Source organism: Neopsephotus bourkii, unplaced genomic scaffold, assembly GCF_033783945.1.
Source record: "Neopsephotus bourkii isolate Nb327-2 ecotype Australia unplaced genomic scaffold, CSIRO-AGI_Nbou_v1 NB_1020, whole genome shotgun sequence".
NCBI classification, from domain to species: Eukaryota; Metazoa; Chordata; class Aves; order Psittaciformes; family Psittacidae; genus Neopsephotus; species Neopsephotus bourkii.
Genome location: NW_026901509.1, coordinates 324,859 through 352,145, shown reverse-complemented (window position 1 = coordinate 352,145; position 27,287 = coordinate 324,859). Strand labels below are relative to the sequence as shown.

The window sequence follows — 27,287 nt, the reverse complement described above, 5'->3', positions numbered from 1 at the left end:
TCCCACAATCTAACACCTTTCAAACTACTGCAGTACAGTTGACCTAAGTATGGATACATTGAGATGACAATGCTACAAATCGGCTTTGTGACTTCTGCTTGTAAAATTAAAACCACCATGGGAAAAAGTAGGCTACTACTGAGTCTTCTGTCACATACCAAGCCCCATGCTCATTCTTATCAGGTAAAGAATGCCAGTTACCATGACAGTAAAAAGCAGTTATCAGTGTGAAGTGACAAGACTGTATGGTTCTCCTCCTAACTTCTCCTTCGGTTATGGTTTTAACTAAGATGAAAATTAACTCAGAATCCAGTAAAATGTGAAGAGACAGCATCCTCTTGGGTCCCTGACTCACAGGCACGCTGATAACTGAATAAGAGAGTGGCAAAGTAAGACTTTAACTACAAGCCATTGCTAATTGGTAAGGGATTGACATAAGATCCATACAGTTCCTGTCATAAAATATAATTTCAAAATTAAGCTGCATGAGAAATCTAGAAAGCAGAGTGGGAATAATCCTTTCAGGAAATTAACGTACAAGAACTTAGGAAAACAACAAAAGCCATTCAAAAGGCAAGTTGTTCTAAACTGCATATATCTCTTTTGATGTATGGAGTGATGTTTTGGGTAGGTTTCACAGACCTGCAAATAAAAATAAAAAATAGCGTTTACACCTTTTTAAATCTAGAAAGCATGTAACAATATTCCAACGATGTGCACTTTCCTGTGTGCTTTAAAATCAAATCATACAAACCCTCTGGAGTGGAAATTACTGATGTCTTTCCATTTTGATATAAATTGACACAGAGAACCAGAGAGCTAATGGCATCCTTAAGATTTCAGTTTTCCATGATTTTTGGTTTCTGCTAACCACAGAAATTTCAAAGTTTATCCTTCATTCATTTTTCAGAAATAAGCATTAGTTTTTGAAGTACATTTTTGCACATACTTTGCTAAAGGCTGAAAAATACTGACCAGCATTTCTGCCAATTTCAGTATGCTTCAAAAAGTCATGAATGTTTATTTCCTAGCAAAAAAATAAAAAAACATAAACAAAAAACCCCCAGCTAAGTACCTATGAAGAAGACATGTAAAGAAACAGTCTCAAGATTAGTGACATAATCATAACACATCAAAATTAGAAGACAGTTGAATCAACTTTACATATTTGACCCAGATCATCAGACTGCAAATGATTTTTCCCAGTAGTGTTAGGCACATATCAGAGTTTTACAATTTCCTATTCACTAGCACAGATAATCTCCAGGAAGGTTCTGCTGAACACATGCTTATTCCAGAAGCTGCAGCAGTTAAATAACAAGCTAAGACAGCTGGGTTCAATTTAGGTTGAGGATTACTCAATCATTCAAAAGATAACCACTGTTAAGCCGGTGAAATCCAGTACTGCTGCTATCACTGAACTTAATTGCTAAGTGCAGTTTTTTTCTATTTAGGACATTAAAGAAGTATTTTTAAAAGGCTACTATTTTCCAGGGTGGGAAAAAACAAAACAAAACAAAACAAAACAAAACAAAACACAAAAACCCCAAAACCACACACACACACAAAACAGCAATAACAAAAAATACAAAAAAGCCCACAAAAATCCAAAACTACACCACCAAAAACATATACACAAAAAATTAAAACAAAACAAAATCCAAACAAATCACACATAATTTTAAATTCTAAAGAATAACGATTTGTTCTCAAAATATAACTACTACTCTGAAGATGCCACATAAGTATAAATTAAAGAGATTAAAAGCACATGCATTTGACATTTTCAACTTTTTTGAGAATGTTATGCATACATTTGTTATATTTAACTCTGTAACTGATTCACCATTTCCTGCCTAGAATCTTTCCATGTGGGGGAAAGACTTTGGGAAGGGACTACTGTGTAGATAATGGAATATTTTTTTCTTATTTAGCTCATAAGTGCATTATAGGAGGAAACAGCTACTCAAGGAGGGTTACTTGAGGTTGGGTGTAGTATCTCAAACTATGTACTTCCATTTTCCAGCTGTCTCAATTTCAGTTTCTATCTACTCCTTTCCTGTCAGAAATCTCAACTGATTACACATGGACTTGTACAAAGGCACAGAAAAATTCTCTGCCATGTTTTTCATAGAGAAATCTCTCTTCAAAGTACGAGTGCTAGGGTTTGATATGATTCCATATAGGCTTAAAATAAAAATCTCTATTTTTTAGTACAAAGTTGCCAATTTCTTATTTTAGTGGGTTGGGTTTTTCTTTTTCTTTTTTCCATCCAAATAATAAATGGGATCCCAGATTCTGGTGAAATACTTACAGCCAGCTAACGGTGAAATGCGTTCATCAATTACTCATATTTGACGCATAGCATTTCCTGGTATCTAACATATTAAGTCCGTTCTTAACAAATTAACACTTCAGTGCAATTGTAACTTGAGAAGTTTTTGTATATTCAGAAATGGAAACAAATAATTTTTCCACTATTAACTGGCTTCTAGGTCTGAATCTAAGAATCAGAGTGTGATAATGATTTTTTACCCTTAGTTCTTATTTTTCATATTTAAGTCCTAGCGGTACTTCCCTGGAAACTCACTATGTTTAACAATATCTTCGTAACAGAAGCTTTTCCGTAAAACGACACTCTCCTTCACACAGAAGCAAGCATATTGATGGCATAAATAAGCAGTCAATTTCAGACCAGTGAAAGCAAGCACATAGGTAAGCCTTTAAAGATAAGTAACCTACATGCATTTAAATACTGTGCTTTTCCAATGCACATTAGTCTTACAACAATCAAAAGTTTCCCTAACAAAACATGTTGAAAAGAATTTCTGCAAGATCTGAAAGCTTTTGAAACATTATTTATCATCTCTAAGTAGTTACAGAAGGGCCACTGTTCTATCCTTGCTTATGACTGCAATGGAAGTAACCCTGGGATAAAGCAATGCATGTTGTACACTGGTAACTCGCTGTCTACTGGTTAACTGGTTGTGTTACAGCAGTATATTCTCAGATTCCTTGATATTCCACAGAATTCACACTGGTATTATGATACATATCTGAGGCACCATTTTCTAGTAGATTAGGAACCAGGAGAAATGACTGAAGGGACTAATAAGAGACCACAGATTTAAAGGGACATTGTCATGGCTGATAAACTCAAATGTAATTCCTTGCTTTGTACTGTCATTACAGTAGTGCTGTGTCATAAGAAGCTGTAGTTGCAAGAAGCATACTCCAGACACAGCATTTTGACAATAGGTCTACAATCAGAAGCCAGTAAAGAGTTTCCATATACAAGCGTCTTGCAGGAAAACTGTCTTTAAACAGTATCAAAGCATTGCACTATCCCAAGATTCTTTCAATTCCTGTTGTTCTCATTCCTTTGATTAAAAGCAAAAGCCTTGTAAGCAGCCTTTGAGCACTTTTAACACTGATATTGCCTTAAAAAGCAGGGCTTAATAAAGGAAATAAGATATATAAACTGCAGAAGGGACACAAAGTTCACAAACACCTGTGGCACCACCTGATTTAATTTCACTATAATTAAAAGAACTATTAAAACACCAAACAGCAGGGTTCATAAAGCACAAAGAAAACAGTTTAGAAATCCTTTCATGGTTCAATTTTAATGACAATCTTTAAGTCAAACATCCAAGAATTCCAGAGTCTTTGTTACTGGAATATTATGTCAGCTTTTGGTAACAATGATGCTCTTAGGTATTTTTAAATTATAATAAAAATTACTAGTATTTAGTAGCTAAGCAAAAAGGACTGGAGACATTTCAGGTAAAATCCGTATGTCACCAAGGTACATGAAACTTTAGAAATGGCAAAACACTGACAACAACTATCACATGATATCACCTATTCACTTTTCATGTATGCAACTGTAAATAATTAAAAAAATTACTTTATTCTAGATGCCTTGGCTTCTTAGGAGATGTCCTTAACGTCTTTTATAAAAGATCATATGAAATGGAAAAGCTGTTTCTAAACAAATGGATAAATACAGGCCATGACAGCAGTGCCACAGCACAAGCCCAGCACAGCCAGCCCAAGACCGGCTGAGTCCCCGGCCTGTGTCTGTGGGACATGACGTAACCTGCAGATAAGCCATATGCAGCTTATCATACCCTCTCACTAAACACAGCCTTACTTCTTATCAGGCAAATGAATAAAAGTAGCTTGTACCATCTTATGACCTGACAATAAAGCAGTTCAGAAGGGTAGGGGAAAGACTCTCCTACAAGGTCTTCATAGGCCGTAATTTGTCTGACCAGGCGACCTGCAGCACACAATCCGCTGCCCATGCATGCTGGGGCACTGCCACAGCAGCGTTATGTAACCACTGTAATACTCTTACACTGACCGGGAAGGCCAGACACTGGCAAAGCAAAGCTCATTCAGCCCCTCCTCCCTTGGCACTTATAACTGATGGTAACTGCAACTTATGAAGTCAGGGCCTGACCCAGTGTTGTGCTGAAATCACTGAGCAGCTGCCAGCGGCCCATCAGGATGCAGGGCCCCGACCCCCCTGGATCCCACAGAGCACCGTTTTCCGTGGGGGGATGCAGTGCTGCCCTCCACAGTCATCCCTCTGCCTCGGGCTGGCTCACATGACACCGAGCACATAGGGGGTGCTCCCAGTGCAAGACAGAAGAGATACAACTGCGCACAGGCACAGATGTCGCAGGTGTCAGCAGTGACATCTTTAACATTTTCCTAACAACTGTTACACTGACGTGCTGCTCTATACCTAAAAACAGACTGATGCAAACCAACGGGGTTCTTCGAAGAATGGGAATTCAGCACAGTCACTTTAACTCCCAGCAGGAAAGAATATGCTAATTAGTGCTGCTGAGACAGCCTCAACAGCATATTTGACTATTTGGAGATGAGGAGAGCGACAAACCCTCCACAGAAACAATGTGTTCCAAGTACGGCTCATCAGGAACTGAAGTACTTGTGTCTCTTAGAAAAACAGTGGAGATTTCTTTTTTCCTGATGTCACTGTCCCAGGGTTTATCCCTGTTTGAAGCCAAACAGCAATAAAAAGAGTACAACTTGTTTTGAAGGGATGGAGAGAATGATTCCACTCTGATGCACTTAGAACAGCTCCTTCTTATCCTCTATCTCTACAGCATGTAAACTGGCCATAACCCCAGCCAGGTAGCCTCTGGATCCAAGATTAACCTGAACCAGGGGCACTTTAGTCACGGATGTTTGTCATTTAGCACTGAACCGTCAGCCACAATAACAATCACCATTTAAGCAGGAGCCAGAGCCAAGATCTCTGGCTGAGACTATAACAAGTCTTTCCCTTATGTGCATATTAGAATGAATTTATTGTTTTACACTGAAAAAATGAACTTCTTGTTTCAAGATGTTACCTTGTGTGAGAAGTTCATTCTTTTATAGCCAGAATAGCAAAGAGAGACAAAGTAGAGCAGAAATATCCGTTTTCCTTGATGAATTACTGCAGGAACCAGTGTTTATCTGACTTCAAATTCCCAAGTGCTTCTCCTTCCAAACTGTAAGTAGTGAAAAGGTGAAGGAATAGCAAGCATAAGAAATTGTAGCTGTTTCCTCTGTACGCTAAAAATGCCATGTCCGAAGAGCAAAGTGTTATTAAATTCTTATTCCTTTGCAAAAGTGTGAGGTTTAAATGGAAAATACATTTACACTGTCAATGTCACTGTTTCCCTCAGGCAGTCTCAATTCACATCACTATTCAAAGCACTACCCCCTCCTCTAGTCAGCACAAAGAATACACAAAATATGACACATTTTTAATGCAATAAAATACCAGTTAAATAACTTTGTTCCTAAGCCATTTTTCAGCTGCCAGTGGATAATGAGATCCCCAGCTGTGGGTCTCAGCTACCAGGCTCTCAACTCACAAGAGAGACAGACTATGGCACAAGATGCCTGGGGAAGTTGGTAATGAAAATTCCTTTATTTCTAACCAGCGCACATTTAGTCCTTGAGCAAGCGCCCTGTCACTGAAGACAAGTGCAATTTTCCCCACCACTTTCAATTACAGCCCTAGGTGACAATAACAAAGTCCTTTTCATTTCCTGGTTCCTGTGACAAGCAAGAAGTCCAGGTTAGTTTGGTCTGAGAACGTACTGAAATGACAGCAACAAAGGCTTTATTGACTTTATTTTCCCACATGACATCCTTGTCTCTAAATTGGAGAGACATCAATTTGATAGGTGGACCACTTGGTGGATAAAGAACTGGCTGGATGGCTGCACGCAAGGGGTTGTGGTCAATGGCTCAATGTCCAGCTGGAGACCAGTAATGAGTGGTGTCCCCCAGGGATTGGTGTTGGGACCGGTCTTGTTCAACATCTTTGTTGCTGACATGGACAGTGGGATTGAGTGCGCCCTCAGCAAGTTTGCCAAGTGGTTCAGTTGATACGCTGGAGGGAAGGAATGCCATCCAGAGGGACCTTGACACGCTTGTGAGTTAGGCTGATGCCAACCTCATGAAGTTTAACCATGCCAAGTGCAAGGTCCTACACCTGGGTCAGAGCAATCCCAGACACAGCTACAGGCTGGGCAGAGAAGAGGTTCAGAGCAGCCCTGAGGAGAAGGACTTGGGGGTGCTGGTCGATGAGAAAATGAACATGAGCCAGCAGTGTGCGCAGCCCAGAAAGCCAACCGTATCCTGGGCTGCATCAAAAGGAGCGTGACCAGCAGGTCGAAGGAGGTGATCCTGCCCCTTTACTCTGCTCTCGTGAGACCTCACTTGGAGTATTGTGTGCAGTTCTGGTGTCCTCAACATAAAAAGGACATGGAACTGCTGGAATAAGTCCAGAGGAGGCCATGAGAATGATCAGGGGACTGGAGCACCTCCTGTATGAAGATAGGCTGAGAAAGTTGGGGCTGTTCATCCTGGAGAAGAGAAGGCTGTGTGGAGACCTCATAGCAACCTTCCAGTGTCTGAAGATGGCCTACAGGGATGCTGGGGAGGGACTCTTCATTAGGGACTGTAGTGATAGGACAAGGGGTAACGGATTAGAACTTAAACAGGGGAAGTTTAGATTGGATGTAAGGAAGAAGTTCTTTAATGTGAGGGTGGTGAGGCACTGGAATGGATTGCCCAGGGAGGTTGTGAATGCTCCATCCCTGGTGGTGTTCAAGGCCAGGTTGGACAGAGCCTTGGTTGGCATGGTTTAGTGGGAGGTGTCCCTGCCCATGGCAGGGGGGTGGAAGTAGATGATCTTAAGGTCCTTTCCAACCCTAACTATTCTGTGATTCTATGACTAAGAGCTCAAGGTTTTTCAGAATCACAGCCAAGCTTAACTCTGAATTATCCTAAGATACAATACACAATCATGCTAAGCTGCACAAGCACCTTTCTAGGAGCAATTTAGAAAAACTTGTTTGGTACCTTGCACGGTCTGTATGAGTATGGAACTTCCACAAATTCTCACTAGTGCTCTCACCACTTCAACCCACCAGCAGTCTAAAATTCATTTCAGCAACATAACATTCCTGGTTATGATTTTTTTATAAGCCCTAATGACAATTTCTCTCTTTCAAAGAGATTCAGTCGGATCTAGAATGACAGGGGCACTCTTACCACTGGGATCACTCAACTTTCCTTAAGCATCCTTGTAGTCTTTCAGCAATGAAATCCTGGGTATCTGTCCAATGCAACATGTTTCCAGCCCCTCCTTAATGCAGCTGCCACAATGTGGCAAGGCAGAAAACAGGCTGTTCTGAACTCTTCAGTTCCCTTTGAATTACTGGCAATAGGCTGCACTGGTAACAAAGTGAAAAAAGATAGTATAACGTAAGCACTCAGAATAGCCTCTTCCCTTTCCTATTACATCAGAGTTTCATCTGTTTCCTAACGAGAGATGATACTAAAAGCTAAAGTATACCGCTGTTAGTAGAACTTCGTCAAGCTTTTGGTCTGGCTGTGACAACGCTATTCCCAGCTTCCACAATTCTCTGTGGTTTTCTTTCAGTGGAGAATAAACAATTAAGCAAACTTCCGTTTCAATTTTCCCCCCCTTTTATTCTGCAAAAGTAAATATTAGTAAAAACTAAACACAGAAGTATTTGGTTGAAGCTCTGTATTTCATCTCAGAAACAGGTGCTCCTCATTGTTGGAAACACAGATAATTTTGTTCATCTAGTAGGCAACCACCAGCATTATTTTTTTTTTTTTAATATACCTCTTAGTGGAGAAAACAGAAATTAAACCTTTTATCTACTGCTGAAAATGGTGACTATTTTCCACTAGTTCAACAGTACCAATTAGGCAAGTTCTTCTTTCATTGTTAAAACTGTTCCTCTGAGTACCTGTTAGTGAGAAATTCATACAACTCCATCAAAACAAAAATGAGCTCTAGAGAAGGTACTATAAAAAGACTTAAGAACAGTTAACGTCATATGATAGAAGGAATTCAAGTTCCTATTAAATTTCACTAGACTTCACCACCATGGCAAAATCAATCTTAAATGATACTATTACTATAACATACTATTACTATGACCAGCTTATTTCAGCATGGCTACTATTATGTTTTCAGAGAAAAGCAGGTATCATATTGATACTTGTATGAACACTCTGTATCTTCCCATACGGTTCTGTCTTTATACACCACCAAACCAGATACATGAACAGTATTGGATTTGTCTTCCACCTTATAGCAACATGATTATGCCAAGATGGATTTCTAAAAAAGTCTGAACTTTCTTTTCTTCTTTCAACATGTGCTGCTAATTCCTGAAAACCAGTTTTCCAGTGCTTCTTTCAGACCAGTATCAGGAGAGTTGAAAAGAAAGATGGAACACGGAAATACAAGACATTTCACTCTCCCTCTTGTAGCAGACATTTGAAGTATTTCTGAATGGAAAAGGGATGTAAACTTATTAGTGTTCTGCTAGAAGACAGAAGTCGACTACAGTCAAGCTTCTTTATACAGAGCATTTTCTCAGGCTGAAATAAACAAAAACTAAAGCAGAGCTCAGACTAAATGCAGCTTCCTTTCAAGGAGAAGTCACAGGGGAACAACATCCTCTGGGACAACACCACATAGTACACTCTATGCTGGAAATCACAGACTTGACTGAAAACTCTGAAACAGGCATCACTGTTTCAATGTCACAGAGCAGTGTTCAAGTAAGCTCAACGGAAAGAACAGAGGGGAAGGATCAATTTTCAAACCAGCAGTGCTCCTGGGAAGCCTAGAAGAAATGTGACCTTGTAATGTCCCACAGATAGGCATCATTAACATACTCATGCAAATTTCAGGTCAGTACTGGCTTTTCAGCCGAGTATCTTCTGTGATTCTCAAACTGCCAAAGCTCAAAATAAATATACTAACGTAGTCTCAGCCATAAAGCCAACAGATCAATGTACTTATTTTTATTGTCTCATTTGAAAACTCCCTTGACAAATGGAGTAACTTTTTTTCTCTTTTTTTTTCTACCTATGGACTGCAAGAAATCAGACCTCATTTAACCCTTAGGTACTTGGCATAGCAAGTACCTAAATCTCAAGCACGCATGCTGAGATTTGGGTATTTTCAACATGACCAAAATGCCAAATGCACTTTTCTATATAAAGTTAAATTACAAAATTATTTTACTGACATTGTTGAACTTTCAAAGTACCCTGCAAACAACTTCCCCTTCTGTCTTAATCAGATATGCTATTCCTACAAACAGTTATCTTGAACAGATATCCCTTTGTCAGTGCTGGATTCTGCAGAGGTTAGTGCTCAAAAGCAGTTTAAAATTATTTACTGAATTAAGCTGAAATTGTGCTTGCTGCAGACTAGAAGCATGCAATGCAACGGCTTAGATGTGCTATGACACTTTGATAATGAGCACCAGTGACTGTGTCAGAGCCTGAAATGTGTCAGAAGTTTAGCCATCACTACATCACAAAGACACTCTCATCGCACAAAACAAGACTGAAGACTAATATTGTTAATGTAATTTGTACTGTATAGTCAAAAATATGTGTGTATTACTATACATGACTAATTTCTTAACTGTTTACCACCATTTCCTTAAGTTACTCAGATGAAGATAATGGGGATTATTGTGATGTATCAGCATTCTCTATCAAGACTGCACCCTCATCTGGAAATGCATCAGCAATTTTCCTCCCTCAGACCAACTCTGAAGATGTGTAATTTTTAGACCCAGAATTTGTGTTTGAATGTCTGTTTCTCCTTTTTAGACAGCTTACAACAGAAACTTAAATTTTCAAGATATCTTTTTTCTGTTCCTATGAAAAAGCCACTATTTATGTGAAAGGACTTACTTAACACACCTTTTTTAGGGAAATTAAATCCCCAGTTCTCATACTTGCGCAACCAGAGAGCTTCCACAGGAAACTCTGAGAAGAAGGATAAAAAAGACTTATCTGGTTTAAAATGCCAGTGAGATGGCACCTACCAGTCTTGCCTAGTAATCCTCACTGATGTGCTCATCTTCAAACTGTTCTTGCTTCCTGAACACAGCGTTTTCCAGAGTGATACTCCATCAAAGCTGTTTCTTTCTTTTTTTTCCCGACAGTAATTCTGCTACCACTTGCATCCCTGATGTTCAGTGGTCCCTCACTTAGCCATCTGAATTAAACCTGAGTTTGCTGACTGAGCAGCATCAGAACTTCAGGGAAAGGCCCAGATGATGTGGTCCTCTATGCTGCTGCGAAACGAGTTGACAGAACTGTTCACAAGGTAGGCTCCCTTGCTCTCACAAAGCTATACCGTACTTGCTTACAAGCAGTGTGTGGATTGCAGTGTCACTGGATGTCTTTCTTGCTTCCAGAGCCTTCCACTTCTGAATAGCTTCTTTTCCTCTAAGAAACTGAAACTGCTTAAGAAATAACAGCAAACAATCAATGAATCCCAGGCTTAAAAAAAAATGCTTGCAATTGCAAACTGAAAATTCTGTGTTCCAATCAAATACTTACAAGGACTTTCTGTCATCCTCACCATCCCATGGTTAAACGCTGCAGTCTACGAACACCTGACAAAATTTTTGTGAAAACATGTAGTACTCAGCAAAAATTGCTCCATTTTGTTGCTGGTGTTAAAGCATTACTCCTGTTATCACATGATTACGTATTAGCAAGAACCACCTCCACAGGACAAATCAGCCAGTGGCCTCACCAGCAAAATCAAGAAATACTGGAGTATTTCATACATATATCAGTGAAGATCAGGGAGGAAAATCGGTAAAAGAGGTATGCCTTGCAATTTTTTTTTTCACTTAATAACATGGAGAATACTTACTCCCAAGCACATATCTCTACTTTAAACATACCACAAGCCTACCTGAGCTTTAACTATTGTTCAATTATTGTTTACCAGTGAAAAAACATACCATAACCCTCTCAGTTTGACTTACCTCTTACGTCAGAATCACAGACCACCACAGTAGTTCATGCCATCACTGGATAAATTACTTAATGTCCTCACCAAATTTTTAATGTATGTGTGTTTTGACTATTCTTCAAATATGTCAGAAGTAGCTTCAGGAAGAATCACTTATTTGAGAATTCAAGTTCAAAGTAAATCACTATGCAGAACTTGAAGCAGAAGAAGAATCTATTTAGTTCCCTAAAATACGCAGACCAAAAAAAAAAGATCTGTAATACATTACAATCAAATAATAATAAACACGAGGATTTTAAGAACTTAAAAATTTACATACATCTTCTTTACTTGGAACAAATTAAAACTACAGAATTTACCTGTACAAAAATATTTACTAAGTTATGTATAAATATTTATTTCACAAGCTTCTGTTTATTTCAAAGTATCAAATTCTGTCTTCCTAGCCTTATGTCAAAACCTTGAGCCTAGATGAAAACTCTGAAAGCACAAGTGAATTTTTCAGCAAGTACTACATTTTCATCACCTGCACTGAATACCAGCCCGTGCATTCTCTAAGAACCTGGAGATCTGGGTTGATCTCTAAGGCATACACAGACACTGCACCCCCGGGCCTGGTCTATCCGCCAAGCTAGCCATAACTCTTTACTTCAGGCTCTTTAGTCAGTATGAGTGACACTACACAATCATCCTCTCGTCCTTCCCTTTTCACACCTTCCTATTCAGGCAGAACTACACTGCATACTTGCCCTCACACAACTATGTAAGTGTTGGCTGGGAACTGACATGACTCCTGGTCTTCAAACCTCTGACCAAAGCAGCTATTTGAACAGAAGTTGCACAGCAGTTTTCTCTTCTACAGTTTGTTTTACTTTTATGGGCTTCATAGTGGCTTTAATCACAATGGTATTGTTAATACAAAAATCACATGTATTTGCCAGGGTTATATACCAATATTTCCATATAGGTCCAGTGATCCTCATTTAGCTAGAGCCTTCCTTTCCCACTGCCACTAAACATCCTATAGTCAGAGTCTCTGACATGTAGAGCTCATTTTGTGAAATTCACCTGGAGCTCACTCCCTCCATGCAGTGCAGAAGAACTGAGTTGCAGCCTGCCAATTTTGTAAGACTACTCCAACTGGCATTAAGATACAACCCAGCACACATTAATCATCTCTGCAGTTTTACACATGGGAAGACAATTCACAAAGTAGAACTGGAGGATGTGAGTTTTTAAAACAAACTTTGTAGGGGACTCAAGAATAATTTTCTTGACAGTCTTAAGAACGGGTTAATGAAGTTTCATGCACAGCTGTTGTGAACATAAATAGTTAAAAGCATATTATGCAATAGAGAGGATGTGTAGCACTTACATCTATTATGCAAGTTTTGGCTACTGTCTCCCACAGTACTCTTAGCATAGAATCACAGAATAGTTAGGATTGGAAAGAACCTTAAGATCATGCAGTTCAAACCCCACTGCCATGGGCAGGGACACCTCACACTAAACCAGGTCACCCAAGGCTCTGTCCAGCCTGGCTTTGAACACTGCCAGGGATGGAGCATTCACAACTTCCCTGGGCAATCCTTTCCAGTGCCTCACCACCCTAACAGGAAAGAACTTCTTCCTTATATCCAATCTAAACTTCCCCTGTTTAAGTTCTAACCCATTACCCCTTGTCCTACCACTACAGTCCCTAATGAAAAGTCCCTCCCCGGCCCCCTTCACATATTGGAAGGCTGCTATGAGGTCTCCACGCAGCCTTCTCTTCTCCAGGATGAACAGCCCCAACTTTCTCAGCCTGTTTTCAATAAGGAGGTGCTCCAGTCCCCTGACCATCCTCGTGACCCTCCTCTGGACTTGTTCCAACAGATCCATGTCCTTTTTATGTTGAGGACACCAGAACTGCACACAATACTCCAAGTGAGGTCTCACAATAGCATCTTCTAGACACGATGTCCAGCATACAGCTGGACAAGTCCATAACACATTAGGTAAGCAATTGGTTGACAGGTCAGGCTCATAGAGTTATAGTAAATGGATGCACTGGTGGCAAGTCACCAGTGGGGTTTGAAAGGGCTCAATTTCCTGCTCTTTGATGTTTTTAAAAATGATCTGTACAAAGGAATTGAACATACATTAATTAAGTTTGCCAATGATATTAAATTAGGATAAGCTGTAGACTCCCTCGAGGATAGAGAGACCTTACAGAGCGATCTAGATAGACTGGAGGTGGACAATCACCAACTATATGAAATTTAACAACAGCGAGCGCAAGAATCTATGGTAATCCTGGTTATACATAAAAGATGCTGGAGAGCAGCCCTTTGGAAAGAGATCTGGGGGTTTAGGTTGATGGCATGCTCAATATGAGCCAACAGCATGCCCTGGCAGCTGAAAGGGCCAACTGTGTCCTGTGGTGCATCCAGCACAGCATCACTAGCTGGTCAAGGGAGGTGACTGTCCCACTCTGCACTGCCCTGGTGCAGCCTCACCTTGAGTGCTGGGTGCAGTTGGGGTACCTCAGTATAGGAAGGACAACAAACCATTAAAGTGTGGCTGGAGGAGGGTGACCAAGGTGGTGAAAAGCCTCAAGGGAAAGACTGATGAAAAGTGGCTGAGGTCACTTGTTGGGAAGGATATTATCCCAACACCAACAATGGAATGAAAAGGCCACATACTTACTCTATGGGGAAGTTCACTTTCTTGATTTTGAAATCTATTTTATTTAGTGTTTTCCTAAAAGCTACAGAGCCTGGAGGCAAATAATTACTTGAAAATGTCTACTTCATGGCCTTTGAAGGCGAGCATATTGCCCCTGCACTTACTGGAAGGTTTGGAAACATGAACATCCAAAGCTTTAAATCAAGAACAATACAAAACCAGTCCAGAAGTATTTTGTTAAAACTCATGCTTTTAATCCAGCATCTCAGTATCATAATGGTCCACCTCATGATTTTTAAGTGTTCACAGCTGACTATGCTATGTATCAAAATAGTAATGCTGTCTCATTAAACTACCATAATTTGCAACTTGGATATGCAACATAAAATATTAATCACCACTTCAAAAGTCACTTTCATTCTGTAATTTGTAAGAGATAATGCTCTCCTTAAGTCGGCTCCAAAAAGCAGCTAGTATCCACATTTTCCCCTTTTGTTTGTGTTTGAAGCAAACATATACAATGGAAGCACCATTTTCTGATATTTTGCACTGATCAGATGTTGGCAGTAGCTTGTCATCTTCTCTGACCTACTACTTCATTCTAAAGTTTCCCAAAGAGATACTGCAGATTACCAATGGTGGGAGATGCACATTTAAGTATTGACTATGCTGACACATGAAAAAAATGGACACATTCACAAAAGCACGTATCTACCTCCCTTGTCTGAGTATAATGTACACAACCTCATAACTGGGAGTGCTTGATACATATCATATACAGATCTGTGAATAGGCGATGCATTGCAGTAATTTCACTGCTAGCACCACAGGGACAAGTATAGCAGAGGAACATGAAATGAAAAAGGCTTGCATGTCTACAGGGACACTCTAATTGGATTCAAGAATTTTAAATCCATCTCCAAATGCAGAGAAGCAGGGAATGACTCACCAGCCTTTCCACAGAGCATGCAGAGATGAAATCAGCAGGGAAGATAAGGGTTATGTGGGCAGAACTGCTAAAAAACAAACACATTTGTAGTGTAAAAAAGCAAGTACAAATAATGCATTCATACAGCTCCTAAGACCTTCACAGTCCCTGAGAGAAGACCAGGACCATAACAGAGAAAGAGTAATTGCTACATACAGCATCACCCCAAAAGCAGCAAACTGCCAAGGCATATGACAATACAAAAAGCTGGGTTAGTCTCAGTTTCAAGCCACTTTTCATGATGCCACTCAAGCAACTGAGTTAACAGAATTTGAATACCAAGTTAGCATTGTATAAAGGAAGTGTCTGTCACACTGTGATTTTGTCCTAAGAGCAGCAAGGACACAGGTAGAGAATGGCGTGTATATGTAGGATGACACTGGGATACATCCATTTGCCTTACAGTTATTTGCAGCATGAGCTGTAGCAGTCTGAGGGCAAGGCAATCTCTGTGCTGTTACCTAGACTCATGCTCTCCTGGACCTCTGGAAAAATACAGCATGGGTTATATTCAGGTTGCAGTCCTCTGCTTGGACGATTCTGTGCTAGTGAATAGCTCATATTAAAGAACAAAGATTATTACTTGCAATGCTGCTCTGCAATGCCATTAAGTCTTACGCACAGAAAATTATAACAGCCCTAAAAAACACAAGTAAACAGAAGGACAGAGCCTTCTGTGTATAAGCACAGATAAGCATCCTTTCTGCAACATGACAGTGAAGTACACCATGAAGCTGACGTTTGATTTAAAAAGATTTAAGGACAAAAAAAACAAAACTATCCAGTTTATACAAACAATTAAACTGTAACAAAAAAGGTTTTCTGAAAAATTTAAAGATCCATGCAGCCTAGAAAATTTTTATATCTACATGCCCCTACCATGAAAGACTGCAAAGATCACAAAGACTATACAGAACCAGAGAGACATATAATGACATATGCAGTAAAATAGTGTATTTGTTGCGGTTACACCTACACACCATATCCTCTTATTACAGGGATACAAATGTCCCATCACATAATGAAATGGACTTATGACAACTGCTAATCATTTCTTCACCCCATTCATCAGTATGTGCAGGCTTCAGTGAATGCTGAGCTCTGGTTGTCAGTACTGCCAATAGCAAATACAGGCTAAACCAAACACAATACATCTAATTGACCTATGAAAAGTATTACCTACCTATATATTTTATTGGCATGGCCATGCCATTCTATTCTCATGCCTCAATGGAAGCACAAAAGCCACACAATTAGAACTTAATAAAATATTAAGTGCAAGAGCACAGGTATGAAAGCTGACATATCAAGAACAATAGCATAGCTCTAACACTACTCAGGGAATTGTCAGTGTCTCTTTAAATCCTTTTGGAGCAGTACAGCAAACTGGTAACAGGTTTTTAAAAAAGGGCATTTTAATTTCTTTTTCCTTCAACTTTTTCTTTAGCATTGAATGTTGACAGTGTGTTAAAAAAAAAAAAGTAACTATTATTTTTTAATCCTGAATTTCAGCTTTTTTTTGTTCTCAAAACTATTTGTAGTGTGCCATTTAGACCCTGCATGCATTAGAAAAATTTCTGACATTAAAAATCATTTTATCTTCTTCTATTTTTTAAATCATGATCCAAAAATAAAAGTCTCCCCAAAATTGCGTGGTCAAAATACAAAATCCTAAGTTCGTTCAAACTGTTCTTTGACCAGTGGTCTTTCAAATCTTTTGAAAACAAAGAATCCGGTTCAAAGATCAGGAACAATATACTTGTGGGTGGGTACAATGGTTAAAATGGCACTGTTTCACTTACATAGTAGCAGTATGACTTCTGTACTTGAACCACTTGGCCAGCATAGATATAGAAGAAATATCCCATAGTCTTGCCACGTTCCTGTTGAGTGGTTGCAGTCCTCCTGATAGTGCAGGGCAAGATGTGCACAAAAGGCTACATACCAAGGAATGACTTCTTCCTTTCATTGTAGCAAATACTGTAAACCATAGCCTCACTACCTAGGGTTTCTCCAAGACTCACGGCTGACAAACACATCTTAATGGTGCTCCAACGCATATTCAACTGTTCCAATAAGAACACACCTCTTCACACTAGCTGACGTAGCTTTTGCATGAATAAAATAGAAGACACCCTAAAGTGCTTTTCTGATCTGATTTCAAACCTGAAAGTCACACTCATACATCTCAGGGCCAAGCATGTTCCACCCATTCATCTAGCAAGTTAAAAAAATCAACACAAAAAAGCAAATTCCAAAAGCATTCCTGTGGAAAAAACTGTAACCTCTGTGTCTTAAGCAAACCCATAACTAACAGGAAGTACACCAATCTGTTTCAAGAGAGCATGGTTCTCAGCACACATATTAGCAAAACTATAAATTCCTTGATAAAGTATTATTCATGAGAAGCGGTGTTTACTACAATTTGTCAGGCTTTTGTGAGAACTTTGGGAAAGAGTAGCCAGACAGTCCCAATCTTAAATTATCACAGAATGGTTTGGGTTGGAAAGGACCTTAAAGTTCATCTAGTTCCAACCCCTTGGACACCTTTCGCTAGACCATGGTCATTTCTGTGCAAACACTCTCATTCCAATAGAAGGATGGGGCTTAGGTGGCTGTCCTCAGATCCCTTTCCAAAGAAAATCAGAGTTGAAAAGCTGTCCTACTGGGAAAAGAAAACCCACCCATTGAAGAGTTATACTTGTAGAACTGCAGCACATCAAATTCAGCCCTTGTATTATGATGCCTTAACTTTCCAAGACAAACATGCTCTAACTGACTCACCCAGAAAAACGTTATTTTTTATATTTATACCTTATGAATTATTAATTTGCTTGCTGCATCTAGATCGATTTTGCATGAAAATAAGTTTTGGCACATACCTTGAAGACTTAAAATCATGCAGACTGGAAAAGAACTCTGAGTAATTGGCTAGTGCTGCTGAAAAGAGCAAGTCCTGTATTCTTCTGAAAGCCATAAAAGATCAAATCAAGAACAATTTTCATGAGAGTTTTATTGTGGTGGCAGTCAATCCCACAGAAGCAGAACAGAAATTATTTCCAGTGCTCAATGATACTTAAATTGTGTCCTCAGTGTTACTACACAACACTAAAGGTGAAAAACAAACCCTATTTCAAGATGTTCAGATAACCTGTCTTTACATTTAAAGGCTTTTGCACCCAATAATAACTGATATTTAGGAGTCAAAAAATAACAATTGATAGATAAATAAATTGCACAAATTACTAAAAAGATCAAACTGAAATCCACGAAAAAATGAAGAAGGCAGAGTAGGGTGTAAACATTTTAACAGCGTAAAATGCTTTCCTGACATCAGAGTAGGGGATAAAGTGGGGGGGAGCCAACATTTTGCTCCATTTTAGAACTTCTGCTTATGAAGGATTCAGTATGGTATCCCCATTTGACAAAGTGATAACAAACCCAAGCAACACATGACCAAATCACAGCCCAATGGAAATTACATCAATACAAAACCTATTTTGCTGACAATGAACCCAGCTAGTGGCACTTACCTATTCTGAAATAGATGTGGATTCACTTCATCAGCGCTCGTCTGGTGACAGGCCCATTTAGCCAAACCAGTGGTTGAACTTTTCATTCTTTCAAGAGACTTTCTCTGGCATCACACCAAGCTGCCAGTATAGGCTGCCAGTAGCAAGATTACACTGCTGCTGCCTCAGCAGCACCTTTGCTGGGATGAAATAACACCCCTTCTTTGGTGAGGGAATGGTGATGGGGAAAGGAGGCAAGAGCAGACTGTTGCCCCTCAGTGTGCCCCAGTTTCAGGTTACATAATAGAAAAAAAAATTTTAAATGCTTTTTACTCTTATAGATACAGCCTCCATCATGGCCACAAGGTCATCATCAGAATCATATCTATTACAATTACACATCCATGAACCATTCTGTCCAAAACTGACATAGTTTTCCATTCACAGACAAATGAAATTATGCTGAACTTCAAACATCCAATTCTTACTTTTTATTCTCCCCCATTCAGGTCTATAAAGCCTCTATAAAGAGAAAGCTTGTGAAAAATGTTACCACAGTAAATATGAATTTCTGTCTTTCCTCTCCAGGAAGGGGGGCAAAAAAAAAATGGTTATTTCAATTTGTATCACTTCTGTGACAGGTTGGAAGGATTCCTATGACATGTGCTACAACCTTAGGTTTAGAAAAAGCTACTGTTTTGTCTCCAAGATTAAGTGCAGGATTAAATAAGTACTAAAGGCTAGATAATTCAGATGTGGCAAAGATCATGACAATAATACCATGCTGTAGCTCAGTTTTCTTTTGTCAGCATACCTCCATATATTTAAGAGAGGATCAGCAGCATCATTATCCATCAGCGACCAGTAAGTGAAAAGATAATGAGTACCAGAGTCACAGAAATTGCTAGAAAGCAGCACAAAGCAAGACTTTTTAGTTCCAGAAGAAAAAGTTGTTGTAAAGGTGTTTTCAGCTGCCCCTGAAGATACCACAGACCTCCACTGAGAAGAGGGCCTCAGGCTTGCTTCATGAGAGCACTTCCCACCAAATGCTGCCAATTCTCAGGTTCTCTTCAGATGTACTCACAAAGTGACAACAGCTCCTTGAGGCCTGCAAAGCAGATTTTCAACTCCTTCTCTCCTCCTGAACTTTGAAAACTCAAAGACTTCTCTGACACACTAGTAGGTCATGACAGGGTTCAAGCTCTTCGACCCTCCGTTCCCCACAACAAATGTATAAGACAACCCTAGCACCTCCCTTACATTTGCACTTGACAGCTACATAAAACTACCGTATTTTCTGCACAGTTAACCTCTGCAAAATCCACATCAGTTAAACCTGTTCATGCTGCTTTAGCGCTTTTATGACACATGCCATCAATCAGTATGCTGATGGCAGAAGGGCATAGTTAGATGTTAAATATGCTGGTTTGCATGAACGACCAAGAGCAGCCAGTTCTTTTTCACTGTGTAATACTTCCAGTGAAAATGGAAGTCAAGACATAAAATATGATGCAGGCAGCGTTTTAAGCATAGCATCCACAGATATTTGCCTCCACAGATGTGCAAAAAATTGCAGATGCATGTCAATCAGTGTTCCATCTTTATATATACATACATAAAATGGGAAACTGCATATACTAGGTAGATACTGCACTGACAGACGCTTGAGAAATCTCCCCCCCCCCCCCCCCCCCCAAGAAACCAACTCAATTATCTTTTTCTACACAAAGCAGAAGTTCCATCTATCAGGGTTAGAAATTGGAGCAGTTTCAAGCCATCAACAACTCAGAAGGGTTACAGAGCATTCAACTAAAGGGCAATTAAGATTAAGGTCAATTTTTCACCCTTTCAATTATGTAGTATCAATGAAAGGACACAGGAGAATGATGCCAAATGTAAATACTGTATCTGGCAACCAAGCTACAGTGCATAAACAGAATTTCCCTACCTGCTATGGAAATAATCCCCTCCAGAACTTAAGTATTTTTTCTAAAACCAGTCTTTATTCCCAGATTAAAAGTTTCCTCCCATTCCTTCATCTTAAAATGTACCACTTCACACTGAGAGAAACCAATAGAGAATGGTTTCTAACAGCCTGTTTGGACTCTATCAGAGCCACATCACCCTGCCAATGGCTCTCTTTCCTTTACCTGTTCACAAGTTTCCACACTACAAGAGGAGGGAACTAAGTCCAACATGCTCTTTCAGTATGAAAGGAAATGATGGTCACAACTGATTTGTTGCAGTATGAGTTTAGCAACTGTAGAAAACATGTATAAAAGAGGACTGCTTCACCCATTCCAGTGATAAATCCTTTACAAACTTCTGACCAAGGAATCTGAAAAACATTCAGCCAAATGAACCTCAATATAAAAATCATTTGATAAAGACATTTATTTCCATCATACTCATATACCCACCCATTTAAATGGAACTGCTCACAAGTTTATGGTGATGCACATACTCAGGTTTGCTGGACCCATGCTAATAGAGAGACACTCTTCTAAGACACTTTCAAAACAGGATATCAACGTTTTCAAACTCTGCCTCAATCCTAATGCGCTCTTTTTTCCAAATGAACCTATGCAGACAGGTTTGAATGAATGCAGAACCCCAATGAAACCCACAGGATTTTGTGGTATGTGGGTAATAGGACAGCAAGGCAGGAGCCTCATTTGCTTTTTGTTAAATGCTAGAGTCATAGGATTATAGAATTGTGTTGGAAGTAACCTTAAATATTACCTAGTTCCAAACCCCCTTCCACAGCCAGGGACACAGGCTGCATTGTTAAAGAGACCATGGTATTTTACACCTCAAAGTCGGGGAATACAACAAGCTACTGACAACTACGAGTGGCGTGGAAGTGGTTTCTTCAGCTGTTTCTTTCAGTAATAAACCTGTTTCTCTAGAAAACTGCATAAATTGGTGACTTCTGTCTTGGTATTGGGAGAAATAAAGTCATGTGCTATTATAAAAGCAAAATACAGTGGCAGAAAATAAATTACAGGCTTTCTGGTTCAAATCACCTCAGTTGGACTACAATTTAAATGCCAGTCACATTTATTCACTGGTTCCCAGGGGAACATCGGATGTGGTCATTCCCAGCATTTTTGTTTATTTCTTTCGTTATGAAATTATTACTTTCTGAAAGCTTAGTTTTGACTCACTAGAGCCGTATTATGCAATGAATGCAGTCATGTGGAAACAAAGCTCAGGCTATTTTAAAACAACTCTGTTCACAAGCCCCAGACTGTCAAATCTGTATCGCCCAAACCGATTCTGGTGGGTTTAATACTGTACACAAACCTGTAGGAAGCTATTTCTCTCAGTGACAATGGCACAGCACTAGTGGCAGAGGAGTTTGCACGCCTTAATGAAAAGAGACCATTTGGTTGCACAGCACAGTTGTCTGTTTCTGGAAAAACACTCTTTAGAGCAATCTTCTTAGCTCTAGGATGTCTGACAAATTTGCAGCAGCACGGTTAACATTCAAATGGGGATACTTCTCAGGTGCTCTGTAGGCAATCGCAGTAAATGAATGATCTAACCTGCCCCATACTTGTCAATCTAAAATCTTGCAGTTCTACATGAATGTCATGACTTCCAGGCTCACACTCCTTTGACAAACCCAGGAATATTTCCTTCTAAACTCCACAGAGGTAAAACCACTGAAGTTCTTCTTTAAGGCAAAAGGGTGAACACTCCATTCATTCTAGAAAGAGCAAAGTTTCCTCCAGTTTTCAGTGATTCGCTGCTGTTGCAGCTGGCACACAGAATTTGACAGGCTCCAAGTTCTTCAGCGTGGCTTCTAGTGAAAAATGGAATGGCAGTATTTCACATAGGTAAGCCTGACATTTTACAAGTCAAAAAATGATGAATGAAATTACAGTGCTTACGTTGTGTAAAACAATCCAGACCTGTAAGTCACATAATTTTAAGCTGTGCTATGGAATGCAGACTTCTAGATGGAAAACAAACAAACAAACAAACCAAAAAACCCCACCAAAAAAAAAAAAAAAACCACACACACTTCTTATAGCATTTAAATTGTGACAAAAATCTTATACTTCTATTTGGAACTGTATTTTGTATTCATAATATTTTATGTTCATAATAAGGATCATCGGAAGGGTTGTGGTTGGAATGGACCTTACAATCACCTGCTTTCAACCTCTGTGGAATGGGCAGAGACACCTTCCACTAGAACAGGTTGCTCAAAGCCCAACCCAACCTGGCCTTGAACACTTCCAGAAATGGGCCATACAACTGTGTGCCCCAATAATGAGGCATCCACTGTAAACTGTGATTAAGGGGTACTATTGTTGCAAGTGTTTTTAGCATGAAAGACAGAAATTAAACCAAAGACTTCACAATGCTAAACTGGATTAAAAGACACAGCAACCTGCAAAATAAGTTGAAACTGTTTCTAGCATGACTTAGGACTCTCTTATAACAAGTATCATACACAAGTTCTTACATGAATAAGAACCAAAGGAATAATTCAGAATTTTTAAAACTTCAAATTTGTTTAGTCCTATCTGGAAAGCTTCATACTGGGAATATCAATCCATTTTTCACCTGGGGATTAATCCCTAGGCAAAAGGATTACTCTCTAGAGCAAGGTCAGCACGACTAAGTCCTGGATTTCTCACTCATACTGAAAACAAGCCAATAAACAGATCAGTCTTGCAACGTACTTGTGAGTCATTCTCATACATGAATATGTCTTCATGGCCTGCCTACAAACACTCTGTTAAAGTCAGGCTTGGCCTAAAAATCCCTGGGTCATCTGATGCCAGGCTGCTAAATCTGGCATCTAGAACTTTGTATTTTTGTTCCAGCCGGCTAAAACTCTTCCTTCCTTCTAAATTACAGTATTGCTCACAATCACTGCAGCAGTGTCATCTAAAGGACAGAACAACATTCACAGACCTTTCACACCATGCTCCCTCCAAAAAAATTACTTACCTTTGCTGCTGTGGACACATACTTACTAGCTTACAATAATGGAGAACTCAGACTTCTATTATCAAAAAGTGAACTTCATCTTGTCTGCTCATTAAAACTGGATGATGCAGACACTGTAACTCTTATTTTTGATACCAGAACTCAGCACAGCAATTATGATTCCTAGACTTCTGACAGCACTGTCGGTAGCAGTGGGAGAAATAACCAAGTAGCAGCAGCAGATGGGCGCTGCAGGATGGGCTCATGTGCCTGTAACTGCTCCTTACCGCATCTGTCATGAGGACAACAGGTTTCTTGTGAAGCTTATTTTACCAATGATGCAGCACAATGTAGTATGAAAAGTGAGACACAATCTCATTCAATGCCTGCATGAGCCACACAGGACTTGACATACCCCACTGCATTCAGAGTTGCAAAGGGTATTGGTGAAATTGCAAGGCATCAAGAATCAGAATTTGAGCCAAATTCTTGCACCAGGGATCACACTTTCAGGAACAGTTCCCCACAGTACAAAAGAGATTAGATGAAAAAGATGAGCTGGACGAGAAAATGAAAAACAGGTGTGGGAAGGTGTAACGGCAGCTTTATCTTACATGCCGGCACCTACATACTGGTTAGTTACCAGTGCTTACTGTTACCTGAAGACGCCTGCAACGGCTATTAGTAGGAAACTAAAGGGGGATTTTGCATTGAATTGCAAACTAACAAACAAAAAAAAAAAAGGCACATCATACTGGGTTTGGTCTCAAATCTCTAAATCGAAAGAAATTCCCCTGACTTCCGTGAAACGATTTTAGATTTATCCACAAAGCACGCTGAGTCAGAACCTGAATCAGAAATTGTGCCCTTACAGACTGTAACACACAGATTTTACATTATGAAACAACTCAAAAGACTGGTGAAACATCCACCCTGACCTTCCCGCAATATCACACCATGCCTAAAGCAACAGGACCAAACGTCATTATTCAGATTTCAGCCGTACTCTGGAATCAGAAGAGGAATAAAGAGAAAAAAGAAAAGACGAAGGTCGTGTTTATTGTTGATTTACACAGTTGAACTGAGGAAACGCAGAGGGAGACACGCAACAGCCCTCGGTAAAAGAACGGGAAGCCCACGGCGGGTGCTTGCCCCGGCCGCCTCCTGCGCTGGCCCGAAGCCCCGCGCTGGCTCTGCGGGGCAGCCCAACACCCCCTCCCGCGCGCCGGGAGCCCCTGCCCGCCTGCCGCAGCGCGGCCGGCATCGGGGGCGGGAGGGCAGCACCACGCATTCGGCGAAACGCGCGCAAACGCGTGGTCACCCGTGCAGACCCCACGAGCGCAGGCACATTCACGCACCGTGCACGCTCCGGCACGTCCACGCAAACCCGCGAACTACTCGCGCACCACGCGTATCCGTAGATGCGTACGCACCCCGTGCACATCCGCACATCCCGCGCACAACACCCGCGCACACTCACAGGCAGCGCACACGCGTGCCTGCCCACGCGCACTCATGCTCCATGCACGCAGCACACCCGTGTACGCACACGTGTGCACGGAGCCCCCGGCACCCCGCTGCCGAGGGTCTGTGGGGGGTTACTACCTGGGTGGCTTTGTGGAACTGCTTCTTGAGCCCGGCCACCGACATGGCGAGGACGGCGCGCTGCGGCCAAGACGAGAAGAGGGGAGCCGAGCGGAGCCGGGGAGAGCCCGGGGGAGCCGAGCGCAGCAGCGGGGTGCTGCTGAGGTCCACCCGCCGCGCAGCAGGAGCACGGTGACCGCTTTCCCACACCTGGTAGAGGATGTCAGACAGCGGCGGCGACGGTGCGGAGACGCTGTGACGTCAGGGCGGGATGCACCGCCTTCCACCGGACGCGCTAGGCCGCCCCTCGCACCCTCCCGCGCGTCCGGGGGGCTCCGGTGGCCTCCGTCGCAGCGCACAGCCGGCGGCTGCGGGGAGCCGTGCCTGGCGCCCCCGCCTGCCCCTCAGTCCCCCTGCTCGGGGTCTCTCCAGCACCAGGCTTGCGGTCACCCTGCACGCCCCCCCCTCGGGCTGCCATCACGGCTCCCCGCGCCGGCGTGAGCCACAGGCGGGGGGCTCCTCGGCCATCTTCTCCCTCCTCTCAGCGGTATCAACGTGGTCTGGGTATGTGGAGAAAAGTTTGTAAGCAAAGCGTCTTCTTAAGGGGAGATTTGGCTGAGACCGCAGATGGTAGCCGAACCCTGGCTAACCGGGATCCCTCAAAAAGTGCTGCTTCTTTCTCCTATCTTAACGTCAGTGATGCATAGAAAGCAAATTTAAAGCCTGCCCCTTGTAACCTGCTGGTGCAGCTGTTGGCTTGAAGGTAAAAGCCTAGGAAACAGATAAAAGTAATGTACTTTAGCAGTTCAGTGTTATAAACACTAGCAGAACAGTAATTAACTGTTATTAGGCTCTGCCAGCAAAAGGCTAAACAACATGAGCAATGTGGTCCAAATATAATGATCCTTCTCTGCAGTCTGGACCAGACGCTGTGTATGTGTGCTGAAAATTAGCACAACTGAGATGCACACTCACACAAAGCTTTGTTGAAACCAGACCAGCTGGTTGAAAGCAGCCATGCTATGCTGCCTTTTTAATTCCATCACAGCAAACAGTCAACACATGCTAGTTAAATGGGATGACAGCATCTTCAGAAGTACCAACAGCTGTTTCTAAGCTATGTGTGGACTTGTGGTGCACTATACAGGCTGGGTGCATCCAGCCAAGCTACACTGCCACACTCTTCAGGCCCACGTCTTGTCAGCTCCTTGATGTATGGGAGATGCAACTATACCAGGTACCTGGGCGTCCAGAAGCAGAGCGATACTTCCAGATCACTGACTTTTACTGACTTGATACAGTTCTTGGAAGCAACTTGCAGTGAGGGAAAGGATCTTGAACACAACGCACGTCAGCGCTTTTGGAAGCGTTACCAAATCTGCCATCATGACAAATAGCGAACAAAGAATAACCCTCTGCTCATTATCAAGTGGCAAATTATAATATCCTTTTCCTAGACACACTTGGGGGCACAGCTTTCTGGCCTAGTCCGAAGTCTGTGTAGAAACAATTCCATCCACTTTAGTATTACTGGAATCATAGGATGATTGGGTTTGGAAAGGACCTTAAGATCATTTAGTTCCAACCCCCCTGCCAGGGGCAGGGGTGTCTCACACTAGACCATGTTGCCCAAGGCTCTGTCCACACTGGCCTTGAACACTGCCAGGGATGGAGCATTTGCCACTTCCTTGGGCAACCCATTCCAGTGCCTCACCACCCTAACAGGGAAGAACTTTTTCCTCAACTTCCTCTGTTTAAGTTTGAAGCCATTACCCCTGGTCCTGTCTCTATAGTGCCTGACAAAGAGTCCCTCCCCACCATCCCTGTAGCCCCCTTCAGATACTGGAAGGCTGCTATGAGATCTCCAAGCAGCCTTTTCTTCTCCAGGCTGAACAGCCCCAGCTTTCTCAGTCTGTCCTCATATGGGAGGTGCTCCAGAGCCCTGATCTTCCTCGTGGCCCTCCTCTGGACTTGCTCCAACAGCTGCATGTCCTTCCTATGTTGAGGACACCAGAACCACATACAGTGCTCCATGTGGGGTCTCACAAGACCACAGTAGAGGGGCAGGATCACCTCCTTCAACCTGCTGGTCACGCTCCTTTTGGTGCAGCCCAGGATACGGTTGGCTTTCTGGGCTCAAGCACACACTGAAGCCAGCTCATGTTCAGTTTCTAGTCAGCCAGCACCCCCAAGTTCTCCTCCACGGGGCTGCTCTGAA

General features: G+C 41.4%; 1 protein-coding gene across 1 annotated transcript in view; it reads right to left on the bottom strand.

The window, feature by feature from the left end:
* SH3GL2 (SH3 domain containing GRB2 like 2, endophilin A1) overlaps positions 1 to 25,186 on the bottom strand; it is an 87,228-nt gene extending 62,042 nt beyond the window's left edge. The window contains exon 1 of the mRNA XM_061360343.1: positions 25,091 to 25,186. Coding sequence (XP_061216327.1) covers positions 25,091 to 25,135 — 45 coding nt within the window. The 5' untranslated portion in view covers positions 25,136 to 25,186. The remainder of the gene's footprint in view (positions 1 to 25,090) is intronic.
* Positions 25,187 to 27,287: the final 2,101 nt, after the last annotated feature.